Below are 19840 nucleotides of genomic sequence, written 5' to 3' on the forward strand. Positions count from 1 at the left end.
GTTTACTTTCTCTTTTCTGGCTGAAAGCTCCGCAAATTCGGGGTCGTACAGTGATGACACTACATGTATGGAATATGTGGAGTCTCAGCTTTAATCGGATATCTTGTTTGTGCAGTTACGATAAGTAATAAGGGCATTTTGAGAGTGAGTGCTGTGCAAAACTCCGTTAGCATTAGTTAGCATTTTTTCGCAAAATGCTAATTCTAAGGCTTAGTATTACTCTTGTGTTTCTTTTAGCTAAAAATGGTTCATATCTTCAGTTAGCTGAGATTATTACCGTTAATCTGGTGCTACACATTAATAGTTTCATAAATTTAAGAAGCCCTGAGACATTATCTAAAAAAAAAAAAGTGTTTCTTTTCAAAGTGATGGGGATGAAATGGCTCTATAGTCACTAAATGGGTTTCATTCACACACTCAAAATGGCATGTTTACTGCCAAGGAAACAGGAATTACAGGAATTAATCTAATCTCTTTGTTTTTCCACATTTCTTTTCATAGTGATGGAGATGAGGATGCAATGGCTTCACCACTGCCTACTTTCACCCAGACCACACCTGCCTCACCATCACATTCCTCCAGAAAGAGATCTGCACCAGTATTGGCCACTCAGCCTGCATCCAAAAAGCACTCACTTACCATCGTCTGGTTTCTACCAGCTTTCTGCAGCGTCAGATGCATCTGTAAACCAAAGGAAGCGTGGCCGAGGTGGGGCTCCCGCTCCTCAGCCAGGAAAAGGAAAAGCATCAGATAAATGTGTAAAACGCAGGAAGCGTGGCCAAGGTTCTTCCTCTTCCAGAATGACAGAAGAAGAACTCGGGTGGCACAACAGAGAGGAGAATGACCAAACACCAGAGCCACTGAATTTCACACCAGCCAGGGTCCCAGGCCCAGCGCTCGACCCCACTGTAGCATGGTCTCCCCTCTCCATTTTCAGACTTTTTTTTAGCGCTTCAGTGGTTCATACAATAATTTCCAACACGAACGCCAACGCCCTGAAAAGACTGCAGGCTGGAAAGAAGCATGTTTGGAAAATGCTGACTGAGGGATTTCTATGTTTTCCTGTCCATTATAATTTTCTCAGGCCTCGTCACCGTTCCCAACCGATCGGACTACTGGAGGAAGAAATGGCCATATAACTTCAATTTCCCAGGTGATTCCACAAGGAGCTGCACAAGATGACGAGTGACCCCAGCAGGACAAAGCCACACACACAGAAGACTTTCAGGGAGCAGCTTGCTGCAGAAATGTTGGAATTTGGAACACCTCCACCCCCCCCCCACCACCACCACCACCACCACTCACATGCGGGCCCAAGTTTTATGGGAAAGATGTCCGGATCAGGAAGAACTGCAGGAACTGCCATGATGCTGGCAAAAAGAAGGTGAAGACAGCTGTGTACTGCAGGAAGTGTGAGGTCCCTCTGTGCTTCACTTCCAAAAAAAATTGTTACGAGGAATGGCATGCTAAATTGTAAAGTTTTAAATAAATCTGCTCCAGTTGGAGTCAAACTTCATTTTGTATATTTTTTTTATTTTTTTATTTTTTTTTATAACAGTTGTATTTGGATGGAATGAATACCTATAGTGATAATTCAAAGTAATAAAATGATTTTTACAGTGAAAAAGGTCAAATGGAACTGATGGTTCCCAAATTACCCAGAGGTGAGTCCGCCTGGACTTTATTTTTCTAAATCTCTCTAAAAAGGTCAAATTTATCTTGTTTTGCATCAATCTTGATACAGGGTACTTATTATATTTTGTGCTTTGGATTCCTAAAGCTTTTAGTCTACTAACCCATCATCCAAGGGTGGTTTTCACTATCTGTAATGGGTTTTTTTTAGGCGGAGATAGAATTTACATGTTTTTACTATGTTCCATATGAATTTATTTTAAAATAAAAACATCTATATTGATTTCTGACACTTCTTCATCCAACTCACAGATGTAACCTTGCTTTGAGAAAAAAGATTATTAATTTCCCCCTTTTAGAAGTGAAGATATAGTCTTTGTTGTGGAAGTGGTATTTTCAAGCCTGAAAGCTGAAAAACAGGCTCAGGGCTTAACAGGTTAACATGCAGAATGACGTCATTTTGCATGCTAAGTAGCCATGTGCTTTCTGGGGCTAAATCTTCATCAGTAAACCGATTTAACCGGTAAAAGTTCCTTCAAAATAAGAGTCCCGATCTTATTACTATCAAAATAAAAGTGCAAAACGAAAACTTTACCATAGGAAAATATTGGCATACAAATATAATCACTTCTCTAAAAGGTAACTAATTTTAAATATAGTTTATTTATATATAATAATAATATTAATATTAGTAATAAGCTTTATATTTGTATAGCACCTATTACAAGAATTGTAGCCAAACTGGCTTCACAGCAGTTCAATAGACAGATTAGTATAACATGACAGGATAAAAGCAATGTAGAGGAGCAGCTACATTTCAACACATATATCCACGAAGATTAATACATGAAGACTTGTGACTCGGACTTGACTTGGACTCTCCTTGGGTGACTCGGACTCGACTACGACTCTCCCTTGGTGACTCGGACTTGGACTCGGACTCGACTCGGACACTCCTTGGGTGACTCGGACTTGGACTCGGACTCGAAGAGTGGTGACTCGAGAGTGACTTGGACTCGTGAATTGGTGACTTGACTACAACACTGCTGTGAGCCTGCGCGTGCATTCAGGTAGACTCGCCCTGATTGGCCGGCTACGTTTATACAACTTCAGTGTGTGAACGCTTGCGTATCATTGATGAGAGTAGTACCCATAGAGTCCAGTAGAGGGCGGAGCCTGTGTGAGATAGAGCAGCATAACACAAAACATACTGTAAAATAAAATCTATATATATAATACATATATCTGTCTTTTAGGTCCTTGCTTCGAAGGTAGCCATCGAGGAAGGCTTTTCTCCGGAGAGGATCAACGATCTGGATCAAATCGTAGCGGGCGAAGATTTCTATCAGTGATCGTCAGTGTGGTACGATCCAGATCCAGATCCAGAGAAACACAGCAGGATGTTTAACCTCACTGTGATTCCCTTTAGGCAGAATGATTGCCTGTTTATGCTGTTACATTTCCTCTGACCTCTGACACTGTGACTCAGGGTCACTTCACTCCTTTGAAAATGAGACTTTCTCTACATGTTGAGAAGTCCTTCAACAAGTGGCTTAATCCCTGAGGAGAGGTTTTCTATGGAAACTTAGATTTAAATTGGTTAAACAGAAAGAGCTTTGATTTTGATTTAATGTTTGAGGTAATGAGGAATGGGAGGAAACAGAAAGTGAGGTATGTTGTCGGATGTGTTTAGATTAAGCATGTTTCAACACATGTAAATGCTGTGTAAACTCTGTGTGTTTATTATGAATATGTAATTAGATTGGAAAGGTGAAAGCACTCGACTGCTGCTGTAATGAGAGGAAAAAGGGAGCTGCAAAGTTAGCAAAACAATGTCAATTGTTTTACTTAGAAAATATTAATTTGTATCCTCGAAGCCATTCCTGGGAAAAAAACAACACATTTCAATTATACCAGATTATACACAGGATACACCTTTATTAAAAGTACATATTTAGCTGTATTTTCCACATCTTAGAAATGCTGTTTCTCACAATCCCGATGAATAAAAGTTAAAATATTTAAAGATATCTACATAATCAAACATTTACACATGTATACAAAGTCCCACATTAAGAGGCATCAATACAACATGAAAATATAAAGGCACAAGAGTCAATATATACAAAAATAACTGTCACTTATAAACAGATGATGAATATGTTCATAGTCTTTGTTCAGGAGATAATCAGAGCTTTGAACTCACATTTAGGAGGAAAGGTTTGAAAAAGGAGAAGCTCCAACCAAAGATAAACATTAGGTTTCAAAGTCTGTGGGAACATTTATATTTCAGAGGTTTAGTTTTAGCAGAAATACAACTTTTATTACTTCCAGCGCTGTAGACTGCGTGTTAGCATAGCATTGATAGTGGAGAAAATACATTTTAAAGAACGATGATACCAGTTTTTCGACATCGTTGTTGCACTGTTCACATTTCAAAAGTAGTTTGGATTCATTCAGAAGTATTAAATATTGAATAAAGATTATAATTAAACCCTTTAAAATCATAATCATAATGAAAATACACCTTTCTTCTCTTACCTGTAGTGCCATTCATACATTTCTATGGTCATATTTTTAATATATTGGTTGTAGAAACGTCCGATAATTAGCACTACGGCTAAGAGAGAAGATATAAACCTTAATTTGTATTCATTGTAATGTATAGAGGGGGAACTGAGGAGGTGATATCGGCTAAAAAAGTCACTCTTAATTTAGAAATATTCAGATAATTATTCAAACAGGACTGATTTTAATCTGTGCTCTGTACGTTATTATTTTAAGGGTTTTTAATTATTATTTTTTTTCATGTACTCAATCCTAGGTGTTTCAGTAATACGCTGCTGTAGGAAGATAAGAGAATGTTTAGCAGTTTTTTATTTTATTGTCACATTTATTAATTAAGCTTCAGTTGTTCCTGGAGGACTTAACGTATATATATATTTAGCTTATTATTCCCAACTTGCTTACCCACCAGCACCTTGTTAAAATGTTAAAGTGATGCCAGAAAACAACATTTCTGTTCCTCAAAAACTGTATAATTACTCCAGAAATATGACCAGTCAAAAAGAGTTGGTCGGCCAAGAAGGACATTTGACATGCTTTACAGAGGATGACAGAAAAGGACAATAAGAAATGAGGAACATAATTAAAAACTAGGTGTAAACAAACAGAAAGTTATATCTTAAAACATGAACAGTGATTCTAACAAATTACAGTTGCCCCAAATGATAAGCCAAAATAAAAAGATAGGTCTTTAATTGACTTTAAATGTTTTGAATCTGAACGAGAGATGAGTTATTGTTATTACAACGTGATTTCCCGATTATTTGAGAACTCCTTTTAGTGGGTTAATTACTTTCTGACAATAAGTGAGGAATGGATTTAACTTCAGCTACCAAACTGGAGAAATAAGAAACTGTAAATGTAGGCAATCATTTATAATTAATATCTTAACTGTGAATGTCTTTCATTTGATCTAAAATCTGAAATGTTTTAGTCCGGCCAAAACGTTCTCTGTTGAGATTCCTGGAAAAAAGGGACATTTCATTAAAATTGAAGAACAAATCTCTGTTATTAAATCAGTGTTTTTCAAATATAGGACAATTATTGCTAAATCTGAAAGAGCTTCCCTAGCTTTTGGATTTCTATGATGTCCTATTTGGGTTGCCTTTCGTAAAATTGGGTGGTCATACCCCCGATATTGGACAGTTACGTACGGCAACCCAAATAGGTCATTTGACGGCTGCCTGAATTGCACTGCGCAAGAATGTGTTGATCTGCCATAAACGTATAAACAATAAGAAATACGATAACAGAGAAATTACAAAGAGTTTTTGTCTTGAATCAACTTTTTAATGGAAAATATTTGATGTAATTTCCCTTTTTTCCAAGCTCAACAGAGAACATTTTGGCCGGACTAAAACATTTCAGATTTTACATAAAATGAAAGACATTCACAGTTAAGAATTAGATGTAAATTATGAATGCCATAAATGATTGAATTTACTCAACCCACTAAAAGGAGTTATTCTCAAATAATCTGGAAATTACGTTGCAATAAAAATTAGGTTGTCGGGATTTTTGAGTTTTTTTCTCCTCTTTGTGAAACGCTTCTGTGTCAAATGTCCTACTTGGGTTGCCGTACGTAGCTCTCCAAAATGGCGGATGTCGGGAAGTCACAGCGTTGTTGTTTACGTCCGCGGCGCCATCTTGTATACGGGCGTCTTGAATTCATATATCTTATAAACACGATCAGCGCCACAGTATTCATTCTATATTTCCATTCCTTTTTTTAACACATAGAGAATTGTTGCACTGTTTATTGTTTATGATTATTTATAGCTTGTTGTTATAAGTGTGTACGGAGAAATGTGTGTCAGAAAACGATGGATTCAGCAAGTGCCTCAACCTGTGTGTTTATCGTTAATATTCCTCACGTTATTTATCAGAACAACGCCTCCTATTCTCAGATGATAAATTTCTAAACCTTCACCCTCACACAGAAATCCTCTCTTGAATCTAATTGTTATTGATTAGCTGGAATCAGAAATATTAGCCAGTTTATTTTATTGTTTTTGTTTGACTTTGTATTAAAACGTGACCTTTTGAAATATTGTAAAGTACTGTAAGAGAATAGCAAAGCTTTCCAGATGCACATTAAATAAGTCTTTAACTTCAATCTTTGTGTGGTTTGTTACTAACACAATATAATGTGTGAAAAATATATATAATTTATCAATTTGTCTTTTTTTATTTTCATTGGAAGAACATTCAGAAAAGTGTGTGTGTGTGTGTGTGTGTGTGTGTGTGTGTGTGTGTGTGTGTTTTTAATAATAATGAATGTATTCACAGAAGCAGTTTGAACAGTTAAACGTATTATCACATATCCAATTTAACATTTCTTCTAAATCCTCCTCTTTTATCTCAGTAAGTGCAAAGAAATGTAATTAAAAAAACAGACAGGAAGTAAACATCAACGGGAACAGCAGAAGAAGACAGACAGGAAGTAAACATCAATGGGAACAGCAGAAGACAGACAGGAAGTAAACAGGCACAGTATGGGCTCTGCAGTGTTTTAATAACATATCTCCCCCCCTGATGTCCATTGGTTTGTATTCAAAACATATGATGTTCAGATTTGTTTTTGTATAAAACAAATGAAAGAAAAGGTGGCTTTAGGGTTTGCGCTGCTGGCTGACGGCGGTCAGACGGCCACATCACCTGACCAATCAGGTACCGGTAACAATTTAGTACCTGACACCCATCTCTAGTTACAGGTAGCCACAACATGCAGAACTAGCAAGGGCTTTCACACACTCAGGTTTTGCTTGTTGAGCTCTTCGTAAAGATGGGGGTCCAGCTCTCGGAGAGCTTTGATCAGAACCCTGCTGGCTTCAACTCCTTTTTTTTGCACCGTGTCCACCACCTCTCGTGCTCCCTCTCGTGCTCCGTCATTTCGGGATTTGGTTCTGGCTGACTCCATTTCAGAATCACTGATCACTTCAGACTGAAAGAGTTTATCCAGAAGTTCCTTCAGGACAGGTGAAGAAACTCTTTGAATAAACTCTTCCCGAACTGAGAGCAGCCACTTGTCTGCAGGGACTCTGCTCTCTGCTGGGACTCTGCTCTCTGTTGGGACTCTGCTCTCTGCAGGGACTCTGCTCTCTGCTGAGACTCTGCTCTCTGCAGGGACTCTGCTCTCTGCTGAGACTCTGCTCTCTGCAGGGACTCTGCTCTCTGCTGGGACTCTGCTCTCTGCAGGGACTCTGCTCTCTGCAGAGACTCTGCTCTCTGCTGGGACTCTGCTCTCTGCAGGGACTCTGCTCTCTGCTGAGACTCTGCTCTCTGCAGGGACTCTGCTCTCTGCTGGGACTCTGCTCTCTGCAGGGACTCTGCTCTCTGCAGAGACTCTGCTCTCTGCTGGGACTCTGCTCTCTGCAGGGACTCTGCTCTCTGCTGAGACTCTGCTCTCTGCAGGGACTCTGCTCTCTGCTGGGACTCTGCTCTCTGCTGGGACTCTGCTCTCTGCTGAGACTCTGCTCTCTGCAGGGACTCTGCTCTCTGCTGGGACTCTGCTCTCTGCTGGGACTCTGCTCTCTGCTGGGACTCTGCTCTCTGCTGGGACTCTGCTCCCTGCTGGGACTCTGCTCTCTGCTGGGACTCTGCTCTCTGCTGGGACTCTGCTCTCTGCTGAGACTCTGCTCTCTGCTGGGACATTTCTCTGGGACAAGTCATGTCTTGGACCTGGTAGATAAATAGGGATAATACTTTTGTTAACCAACAATCACATTAAACAGATCTCTTAAAAATTAAAGTAACTCGACAATCCCAGAGGTGGATTTCTGTTCACTTAAAGTTATAATATGTAACATTTCCTCATTCAAATGTGTAAAAACTCCTACACCTGTATACACAGTACGTTTCATCACGGTCTCCTGTAATGCCGTAATCCACTTAAGCATGAGAAGACTACAACTCCCATGATGCCACGCTGTTTCACCACCACACCACACTAGTTTTTACTATAGTTTTAGAACATTACAGGTTGTGTGTTTAATGTCGTAATGATGCGCTGCCATGGAGCCTTAATAGAGAAGGCTATGAGATGGAGCTTTAGAGTTATCAGTCTATCACTGGGTCTGAGCTCAGGTGGAGTCTTTACCTTCCAGTGACACGAGATAACTCCAGACTACGTTTCCATCTTGGTCCTTGACCTTCAAATCCACGGTCTCTGTGCTCGTCTTCAGGGAAACTTGAAATGTCGGATCGTAATCTGGTCCAAAACTTGATTCAAATCTTTTACTCTGAAAACCAGAAGCAGAAGTTAAAAGTGTATCTGTTTCTTTCCTGATTGTGGATCCACATGCAGATACATGTGTGTTAATGATCATTGTGTTTCTTTAGAGGAGTATCAGAGACTCACCTCAGGCTGAATGAAGAAGCCCTCAGGTTCACAGTGCACACTGTAGTCTGTAAACAGTTCCAGCTCACAGCCGGAGGAGATTGTGATGTTCTCAGTACGTTTGTGTTGATCAGCAACCTTCAGTAACAGAGTAACTTTAGTTATGCTCAGATAGTCAAGGCAACTTTATTTAAAGATCACATTAAACAACAACAAACGTTGACAGACCTGCTCCACAAAGTGATGAGATATACAATCAATCACAACATAATTATAAGTATATATTGCCTTTGTAAAGGAATATTAAAAATTGATTATTTTAATTCTTAAGCTATTGAAGAAGCTATTCCAACGTTAACCAGAACACAAACCGTCTGTGTCAGTTATACAACACAAAAGGCTGCTGCCCAAGCTGTAAAATGTGGCTGGTAGGGATGAGATCACGTTGTCTTGGCACTCATCATCATCATCATCATCATCAGCTTTATTTAAAGAGACTCTTGGTCCATTTTTTAAAAGACATACAACACTCAAATATAAATTTAAAAAGGCAGTTATACCAATGTTTCCACAGAGGTGACTGTACATGCGTACAGCACTGAGACACGGATTTGAAAGCAGCATAATGACAGAGTTATGAGAAACATTCAATCGACAGATGAATTTGTACATCAGATTTCTCAAGAGAGCATGGAACGTGTTGACTCGTGCATTACAAAACATTTCACTTGCACTGCACCACCTGGGTTTTCTAAGCAGTATACGCAAACAATTATTATAAGCAACCTGGAGCTTCTGGAGGCTCGCCTTCTTAAACTTGACCCACAAGGGGGCAGTATAGAGAGGAGTACAATAAGCTCTAAAGAGGTTCACCTTAACCTTATCTGAACACCAAGAGAATTTTAAACATGTTAGCTTGTGTATATAAGACACGCCGCTGTCTATACATGTCATCATCATCAGCCATTTCATCTGTAATGATGAGTCCCAGATACTTAGTGTTACAGCAAACAGACAGCACCTGCCCTGACAGATAGACTATTGGAAAACCAAGGTTCTTCTCCCCTTTTGCTCTGCAGATCATTACAGCGCTCTTCTTAGCATTGTATTTAACATCAAATTTGACACCATGTAGCATTTCCCTCCGAATAATGGTTGTAGACTTTACTGATGAATTAGAATTTATTTAAACTCCAGACTCAACGTAAGAGCTTGATCCTCTTCAGGGGGTGCTAACATTCAATACAGTCCATTATTCTCTTTCTCCGCTGTTACATAGAAGATATGACTTTCACAACAACTTCCTGTCATCCGCGTAAACTCGCCTTCAAAATAAAAGCATCCAAATGAAACAGGAAGTTAACCTAAATTACATTTAAGATATATATACAACTGCAACGAAAGCAACAAAAACAATGCAACATCCCCTTCAGTCTCGCAGAACACAAATTGGGTTATTTACAAACCATAATCAGAACATATATATGCAGTGATTCATCTCAGCAAGTCTTTCAGTTCTGTGTGATGTGTTTAACATTAATGCCATCAGTTTCCGCAGACAGAGAGACATGCTGAGAGAGAATCATACAGAACCACAAAGAGCGATCTGAAGATTTACAGTTCAGATAGATCTTATTCTTCTCCCAGCACGAGAAGGTTTGAGAAGAGGAGCAGTGTGTGTGGAAACAGCTGTGGTTTAAAACCAGTGTTTAGTCTGATGGTGAGCACATGGCCTTACCTCCTTCTTAGGGACGTTTTTCAGCAGCAGATGTACATCCAGTGTTTGCTCCTCTCTGACCGGGGGTCGTAGGAACACCAGAATCTTGCCCTTTACCCGCTGAAACAGAACGCTTTTAAAGCCATCCCAGACCAGGCCAAAGAGAGAGAGGTGAGGCACCTTCACCACCACGTGAGTGCGTGTGACCTCCAGCGGCTCCAAGATGCTCAGGCCTTCATCAGTGATGTGGACGACAGACAACAGGCCGTCCAGGAGCAGCGCTGTGGAGCAAAGAGCGGGTCATCTGTTGCATTGCTGCTGAAACAGCTTCATCATATTCAATGTCACACCACTTTAGTTCAGAGCTAATGTTCATCTAATATCATTCCCTTTGGAGCCTCACTAGGATGTACCAGTTTATATCCTCCACCTTTTATTCTAATGTTTCATTATTGTTCCGCCCCCTGTGATCTTTCTGGATGTCAGCATTTGCTGTTATGCATACACTTTATTCATTCTTTTTTATTCACAAGACTGCTGAAATGTTTGTAATCTGCTGCCAGGACAGCTTGACTGTGTCCTGTCTCATGTCTGAGTGATTCTCTAGATGTGTGAAGAGTTCTCTAAAGCTTTCAGGGCGTAGAAAGTCTAACTTATAAATGTTGTTGTCTGTTGTTTTGTTCATGGTTCAGCTAGACTGACAATGTAAAGAGCAGAAAGAGCAACAGATGAATAACAAAGTAAGAATGAATCAAACTGCTAGCTTAGCATCACAACAGTAACAGAGAGTTAGCGTTGAGTTAGCACTGTTAGCAACTGAGCATGCTGTGGACTGACCAATCACAGTTTAAATCTCTTTAATATTACAGTGAGGAGACTGCAGAGGGCCCAAAGACAAACTAACTCAGTATTTAGAGCTGCATTGCATCGTATGCTTCAATAATGATGTCATGCAACACATCGACTACGGTAAATGGATGTTTTAATAATTTAATTCTTCTTCTTTTGAAACAGATTTGGTGCCTGAATTATACTGTTGCTATATTTGTTAAACTAGTTTAATAAAGCTGCTTTATAACTCTTGAACGCTAGTGAATAGTATAAAGTGCTAATCATTATATAAGTGTATTTGTTAACACTAGATGTCTTTACCATCCTCTGTCTCGCTGTGTGGCAGGTGGAGCTGGCAGACGGCAGCTTCATCAGAACTCTTCACGTTGAACAGCGGCCCTGCTGCCAGCTTGCCAGCTGATTCGAGGAGACTCTCATCCCAAGGGACCGTCCTGTACAGAAGCTCCGCCTCCTGAGCCATGACGAACACCAGGCCAGTCGAAGCACACTGGAACTCACCTGGACCAGGACACCTGAACCTGTAGACACACAAGAGACAAGTTACTACAACAAGCCTTCACTGGCCTGTGTTCTGACTGACAGGTGTTCATCCAGCTGGAGTCTGACCTGGAGGAGGGTTTGTTGAAAGATCTGAAACACCTGATGATTACAGGAACATCACTGAAGATGTGTCCACATGCATCAGAATGTGTGTGTAAACACATTTTCATTAAATTAACAAAATGTCTAGTCCAGCGAGGATCTAGACTCGAACAAGAAAACAATCCTTCCTACACACAGAGGCATTATTTTATTAACGTCTGTTGGAAAGAGATTGGATGCAATACCTCAAGGTGAAAGACATGAAATCAAACACAATTAAATGAATATATATTTTTCATGTGTTTAAAATAATGTTTGGTCATGTTATAGGATTACCTGTATGAAGACTCAGTTGTGTGTTCAGGTGAGAAGGATTCAGGAGCCTGGAACAAACAAAGTTAGTAGTTTTAATAGAAATCAAGTTAAGTTCTAGCTTCATGAAACCAAACCACAATTCCACAACATATTCAGACCAATTTGAAAAATGCAAATGAGTCTGGATCATCTGAGTTCATTGTCAATTTCAAACGGGTTAGTAACGGGTTAGCATGTCACAGCAGTACCAGCCAATCACAGCACAGTAGTACCAGCCAATCACAGCACGGTATTACCAGCCAATCACAGCACAGTAGTACCAGCCAATCACAGCACAGTATTGCCAGCCAATCACAGTAACAGCCAATCACAGCACATTGGGGCGGGATATTGTTTAGGTTTCTAGATAAATTGCGAGCGTTAGTGCATTTAACTTGACAGCCCTAATAATTATATTTCATTCAGTGGTGAAATAAATATACTTCACTCTGTACAACTGCTCCTCTCTCACCTTTCTGTCTGTCTTCACTTCCTGTTCCACATCGGAGTCACCTGATGGAGAGAGGTGGTGACAGAGAACAATAATAATAAAACTATAATAATAATTCTTCTATAACAGATTTAATGTACAATAGTTTGATGAATGGAGGATATGGTTTCAGTACTCACAGGTCTTCTGGATCTTGGCTCTGATCGTCTCATCATGTCTGATCCTGCAGGGATGAACACAATCCAACAGTTTTGGATAAAGTTTAAAATAAGTGTTTGTTCTTTGAGTGAGTCAGCTTCAGAGTCCTGACTGATCTCATGCTTTACATCCCATCATATCTTCCCTGCAAACACTACGACTGACTGCCACAGCTCTCAGCTGCATCACAGGAAGTAACTGCTCATTAGGCTAGAAACTAAAAACATGACAGGAAACAAAACAGAAAACCTTTTCCACTCTTCTGTAAAATCCTATATGTCTGTTAGAAAGTTGCTAACTAACTAAACGTGGCTTTGCATTTTCAGCTTACAATATATAGTTTATGGAAGAATGAAAGAGCCTGCAGTCAGTGGGTAACATCACTGATCTGTTGTGATTCCCCAGAGAGAGAAACACCTCCCTGTGTTTAATACAATACTGCTGAACCAGCAGAGACCCCTTACTGACCTGACAGTCTCCAGTCTGCAGTCTGGACTCTCCAGAAGATCTCTCAGCAGCTTCTCATCTGAATCCTGCAGATCGTTGCCTCTCAGGTCCAGATCTCTCAGATGGATGTTGGACTTCAGAGCTGAGATCAGAGCAGAACAGCTGATCTCTGACAAACTGCAGCCCCCCAGTCTGAATAAAGAGAACATGATGTAACTTTAGAAAACAATGTTCCTGTTTGAAATAACTCAAGGTTTAATAATCTGCTCAGAGCTGAAGAAGGTCAAAAAGTGGAAACTCCAAACAGGTTAAAAACTGTAAGATACAGAAAGAGGGAAAGAGCTCTCATTAATATTAAAGACAACGTGCTTCTACTTCAATAAAACGAGGAGACTTCACATCTGAAGCTCTGCTCCATCTACACTAACTCATGATGTGCAGCCAGACAAATACAAACCACAGAAACTGATTCAACTCAAGATCACAACGTTTACAAAGATCACAATTCAGGATGAATTTGAAATGTGAAGAAAAACATCCAGAATATGTATTTTAGGAACAGTGGAGTCATCAAATCACAGCATCTTCAGAGTAAACTATTCAGTCAGTATGAGCATCATGTAGCTTCAGGAACACGTTGGAAACAGCAACAACTGAACATACTTGTTAGTGTTGGATAGTTTTAATATAATTATTTAATTATTGTATTTTACATCATTTATTAAAATCATGATGGAGAATACAAGATGAATTTCAGCTGTTTAAAAGGTTCAGAGTGAATTCTGCAGTGAAGGTTTTTTGTTGTTATATTTAAATGTAAAGATCAACATTGCATTCTGCAACTCTAGCATTAAGATGCTCAGTGAGGATCAGAGTGATATCAGCCTGATGTCTGCAGCTCAGAGTCAACACAACTCTCACAGATTCATCTCAGCACACAAGTTACAGATGGAGAACTGACCTGAGAGCCTCCAGTCTGCAGTCTGGACTCTCCAGAAGATCTCTCAGCTCCACTCCTGAATCCTGCAGAGCGTTGGCACTCAGGTCCAGATCTCTCAGATGGATGTTGGACTTCAGAGCTGAGATCAGAGCAGAACAGCTGATCTCTGACAACCTGCAGCCTCTCAGTCTGAATAAAGAAAACATGATGAGGATGAAAATCAGTTTATAATCCAATCAGATGTTCAGGTTTATTAAGTGTAGCTCAACATTACTGTCTCCTAATCAATGAGCTTTTCCCTGAATTACAGTGACTGTCATTCTGTTATTGTGGATCATCATAATATCAGCCTTCTGTTTATTATCTGTGAAAACATTGAAATCAATGGGAAGCAAGAAAAACATGTATGCTTCAGAGATCAATGTAAAACTAATATTAGTTCAGATTAACTTCTTTATTCAGATGTGACCATTTACTAAAGACAACATACATTTACTTTAACAACTGGATATCTAACATATATATTTGAAGAAACAGTCAACTTTTATGACTGCAGACTAAATGTAGTACAAGAAAAATAAGAATATGAACAAAAGGACTGTGGCAGTGGGGTGTGGTTAGAGCGCCGGCTGCTGGAGGGATGGGGGTGGCTCCAGACAGCTGGACAAGGATCAGGTAACCAGGTGAACAGTAAAGCATGTCAGTAACCTGGTTCTTGTCTCTTGGTCTGGATCCTGGGGGCAGAATGACTTGCCCCAAGAAAGCCTGTCACTGGCAGCAGTGTTCTGTCTGTTTCCTAAAGTATTGATGTATTGTTTGCAAGCTGTGGCCAGTCAATAAAGCTTTCTTTTAAGCAAGCCTTCCTCTCCTTCTGTCCTTTTGAACTGGGTGAGCAGGAAAACCCTCACAACGACATATACACATGTATGGTTGTTCAAGCATTAGGTTCAACTGTTAATGAAACACATGAGATCTCCAGCAGTAACAGAGAGTCAGTGAACTGACCTGAGAGTCTCCAGTCTGCAGTCTGGACTCTCCAGAAGATCTCTCAGCAGCTCCACTCCTGAATCCAGCAGCTTGTTGTGACTCAGGTCCAGATCTCTCAGATGGATGTTGGACTTCAGAGCTGAGATCAGAGCAGCACAGCTGATCTCTGACAAACTGCAGGCCCTCAGACTGAATAAAGAAAACATGATGTAACTTTAGAAAACAATGTTCCTGTTTGAAATAACTCAATGTTTTAACAATCTGATCAGAGCTGAACAATGTTTTAACGTCAGCAATGATGTTGAAACAAATCCCTGATAATCTGGAACTCTCTGCAGCAGTTTCTCTCATCAGATGTTTAACAACTCCTTCATCTCCCTCACAGCTCATCAGTACTGACAGCATCTCCACTGACTCATGGAGCACAGAGTGAGTCTGTGGAAGCTCAAACACTCTCCGTCACACATTCACCTTCTCTGATCTTTGTTATTCTTAAAGTTTGGATTCCATTTCCATTTGGAAATACAGAAAGAAATAAAAGCATTAAAATGTCTTCAGGCAAATTCTGAAAATCATAAATACAAACAGATCTGTATGAACTGCAGTCAGTGAACTGACCTGAGAGCCTCCAGTCTGCAGTTTGGACTCTTTAGTCCAGAACTCAGCAGCTCCACTCCTGAATCCTGCAGCTTGTTGCAACTCAGGTCCAGATCTCTCAGGTGAGAGGGGTCAGACTTCAGAGCTGAGGCCACGACTTCACATTCAGTCTCTGAGAGTCCACAGCTAGAAAGTCTATAATGACACATATATCACAACTTGTGTTAGAATAAAAACAGAGGAAACATTTAATTAACTTACTGAATTTGAAATGGAACAACTTTTAACATATTATGAACATTTAATTTAATAATAGAGTTTTCTTTATTCATTGTCAGCCTGTCAGACATTATTTTAAACTCTTAAGCATTGTGGTAAAAACAGATCTGATTTCATTAAGAAACTGCAATGATATATTAATAACTGCTTTCACTGATAACTGTAAATACTGCTGTATGTTGTGATCACATGCTGCTCTGATAAAACCTCTAAAGTCCTTAATGTGTTTGACATGTCGCCTCCATCACTCAAAATAATGTGAAGAAAAGAAAAAAATGTTAAAATGTCACAATATATAAATAGAATAACTGGATCATTTAATTTTGCTCTCAGAGTATTTAACATCAAACATGTTATAGTGTTTATTTGAAGAAATAAACTTCTGATCCACATCAATTCATAAAGTTAATCACATCTGGACTTACTTGGCCTTCCTGCAGTTCCTCACAGCTGGAATCAGTCTCCGTCGTCCCTCCTCTGATGTGTGGTACTTCATCAGGTCCAACTCATCCAGAACCTCCTCTGACATCTGCAGCATGTAGGCCAGAGCAGAGCAGTGGATCACAGAGAGTTCCTTCTCTGATCTGTTCTTTGACTTCAGGAACTCTGTGATCTCCTGATGTACTGAGTGGTCCTTCATCTCTGTCAGACAGTGGAAGATGTTGATCATCCTATCAGGAGAGATTTCATCACTGCTCATCTCCTTCAGGTTGCTGATGGCTCTCTGGATGATTTCTGGACTGTTGTCTGTGCGACCCAGCAGGCCTCCTAACAGTCTCTGGTTGGACTCCAGAGAGAGGCCGTGGAGAAAGCGGACAAACAGGTCCAGGTGGCCATTTTCACTTCTGAGGGATTTCTCCATGGCTCCCTTCAGGAAGACATCCAGGGATGGGTAATTCTGATCACTGCTATCACTGTTATCATCACTGCTATCACTGTCTTCGTCCCCCTCTCCCTGCAGGAAGTCCTTCAGTACCTCTGTGTTCCTGCTGGTGTAACAGTGGAACAAGTAGACTGCAGCCAGAAACTCCTGAATGCTCAGATGAACAAAGCAGTAGACTGTTTTCTGGAAGATCAAACTCTCTCTTTTGAAGATCTCTGTGCAAACTCCTGAGTGCACCAAGGCCTCGGTGACACCAAGACCACAGCGCTGCAGGTCTTCTTGGTAGAACATGATGTCTCCTTTCTCCAGATGTTCAAACGCCAGCCTCCCCAGCTTCAGAAGAACCTCCCTGTCAGCCTCCGTCAGCTGCTGTGGACTCGTCTCATGTCCCGCTTCATACTTCTGCTTCTTCCTCTTGGTCTGGACCAGCAGGAAGTGTGAGTACATGTCAGTGAGGGTCTGGGGCAGCTCTCCTCTCTGGTCTGTAGTCAACATGTGGTCCAGAACTGCAGCAGTGATCCAGCAGAAGACTGGGATCAGACACATGATGTGGAGGCTCCTGGAGCTCTTGATGTGAGAGATGATTCTGCTGGACAGCTCTTCATCACTCGATCTCCTCCTGAAGTACTCCTCCTTCTGGGCGTCAGTGAAGCCTCGTACTTCTGTTACCCTGTCCACACACTCAGGAGGGATCTGATTGGCCGCTGCAGGTCGGGAAGTTATCCAGACGAGAGCCGAGGGAAGCAGCTTCCCCCTGATGAGGTTTGTCAGCAGCACGTTGACTGAGGACTTCTGAGAGACATCAGACACAACCTCATTGTTTCTGAAGTCCAGAGAAAGTCTGCTTTCATCCAGGCCGTCAAAGATGAGCAGCACTTTGCAGACAGCCAGCTGCTCTGCTGTGACCTTCTGTAAGGTTGGATGGAAAACATGGAGCAGCCTGAGAAGACTGTACTGCTCACCTTTGATCAGGTTCAGCTCCCTGAAGGAGAGCGGGATCACCAGACTGACATCTTGGTTTCCCAAACCCTCGGCCCAGTCCAGAGTGAACTTCTGCACTGAGAAGGTTTTTCCAACTCCAGCGACTCCATTGGTCAGGACCGCTCTGATGAGAGTCTGTTGGTCAGGTAAGGCTTTAAAGATGTCCTGGCACTTGATTGGAGTTTCATGGAGGGTCTCTTTCTTGGAAGCTGTCTCCAGCTGCCTCACCTCATGTTGGGTATTAACCTCTTCACTCTGGCCTTGTGTGATGTAGAGCTCAGTGAAGATCCTGTTGAGGAGGGTTTCACTTTGATCAGTTCCTTCTGTCACACGTTCACATCTCCTCCTCAGACTGAGCCTATGTTCATCTAAAACCTCCTGCAGACCACTATCTGCTGGAAGAGAAGGAAACATGAGAGAATCAGGAAAATGCTTTTGAGAATCTGAACAGTCAGGGTTTTAAATGTCATGATTTTTATAAAACATTTTAATGTCTATACTTTACAACACAAAGAATCCTGGACATGAAGACTCCAGAAGGAACCACAAATACTAGTTGCCAGATATTTATACTATCATACGTAAATGTTATATAAGTGCTGGGCTAATGTAGTAATGTCTGAGTGAGACAGAAAGCGTTTTTTAGGGAAACACTGCTGTCCCACGTGAAATATGTGTGTACACACTTTAAAACCAAAGCCTTGAAGAAGGGATCAGATGATACAGTGTTTCTATAGAAGAGTAGACACCCAGCACCCAGACAGAGGTAAAGAGGCTGCACGTGTTCGGCCTCTTACTTTGTAAAATGCTCCATCTTTCTCCACACTGAGGACAGCAGGAGTCTCCTGATGGAGGAAGCTGCTCCCAGTATGAGGCGATGCACTGTCTGCAGAACCAGTGTCCACAGCTGGTAGAGACTGGATCCTTCAGGACGTCCTGACACAGAGCACAGCTGGACAGCTGCTGCTCCACAGGAACACCACTCTTCCTCTTCCCTCTGTGGAGATGAACACATCCTTTACAGCACTTTACATTAGTGGAGCTGATTCTCACCAAAGGTACAACAATGTGGCAAATTCTAGTTTCATATTTAAATTATAATTAGATTATATTTCATCATGATAAGGTAGATAGTGGTTAGTTATTCATATCATTAGGAAACAAAACAGCTTTGTGTCTGGAATCATAACATCAGCTGAATTAATCTGGTACACTTTAGCACTTTGAACCCAATTTACATTGAATTTGCTGTGAATACATTTCAATAAACATATGGAAAGGATGCCGAAATAACAACGTAATGATAGTGATTTGTAAAAAGCCAGAGTTAATGCTTCGTCAGGTCTGTCTGCAACACAACGAGCAAAACACTTTAAAATGTTTGTTTTCTGAATGGAGATCTCTTTGATTAAAGCTAGGCTAGGCTAACATTGTAGCTGATCCATCAACACTCAAAATAACTCCATCCAGTCATAAGAACAGCAGCTATTATATTGTTAGCACCACAGACAGTCTCTGGTTTATCCAGGTACATGAATAACCCTGATTGAATATGAGGTGCTGTAGAGCTCTGGGCACTGATGTTCCCTCTTCTGATTGATCTCAGCATGTCAGTGACGACAGGAGCAGAATCTCAACACTGTTTTTGTAACAGAGCGTCACAAACTTTACACTCAAGTTGTAACTTTTCAAGTTGTGTGAATACACGGGGGATATGAATGTTGCTTCTTCACTTCATTCGTGTTGCCAGGTACACATGTGTGTCTTTGTATTGACTCTACATGTAATCAGTTACATCTGCTAATGCTAAACACAACCAGCTCACCAGGTTATTACTATTATTAATAAACCTCTTCAAATACGTCTGAAAAAGATGCTGAGGTAGTCAACTCATTTGTTGGAAGATTTATATTGTTTCAAGTATTATTGTCATTTTAAGAACATGTCATAACACTGATACATTGATAATATAATAGCATATTGAAATATCCTAACATATTGTTAACTGTCCTCTTCGTCCTTGTTGACTGAACTTT

The 19840-nt window shown here is 40.6% G+C and overlaps 2 protein-coding genes across 3 annotated transcripts in view; one reads left to right on the forward strand and one right to left on the reverse strand.

Moving 5' to 3' along the window:
• The window catches only part of inpp5ka (inositol polyphosphate-5-phosphatase Ka), a 59015-nt gene extending 55569 nt beyond the window's left edge, over nucleotides 1-3446 (forward strand). For both annotated transcript variants that reach the window (XM_034123700.1, XM_034123702.1), the window contains one exon: nucleotides 2889-3446. In XM_034123700.1, coding sequence (XP_033979591.1) covers nucleotides 2889-2984 — 96 coding nt within the window. In that variant the 3' untranslated portion in view covers nucleotides 2985-3446. The remainder of the gene's footprint in view (nucleotides 1-2888) is intronic.
• A 4493-nt stretch (nucleotides 3447-7939) lies between these two features.
• On the reverse strand, nucleotides 7940-17996 carry LOC117477013 (protein NLRC3-like; the record flags this gene model as incomplete). Its single annotated transcript, XM_034123711.1, has 12 exons — nucleotides 7940-8438; nucleotides 8558-8674; nucleotides 10275-10534; nucleotides 11406-11623; nucleotides 12024-12070; nucleotides 12514-12554; nucleotides 12672-12753; nucleotides 13164-13329; nucleotides 14099-14266; nucleotides 15083-15253; nucleotides 15683-15856; nucleotides 16366-17996. Coding segments are annotated over 12 exons (3234 nt in total), but the record flags the coding sequence as incomplete, so codon positions are not given.
• Nucleotides 17997-19840: the final 1844 nt, after the last annotated feature.

Source organism: Trematomus bernacchii, unplaced genomic scaffold (genome assembly GCF_902827165.1).
Source record: "Trematomus bernacchii unplaced genomic scaffold, fTreBer1.1, whole genome shotgun sequence".
NCBI classification, from domain to species: domain Eukaryota; kingdom Metazoa; phylum Chordata; class Actinopteri; order Perciformes; family Nototheniidae; genus Trematomus; species Trematomus bernacchii.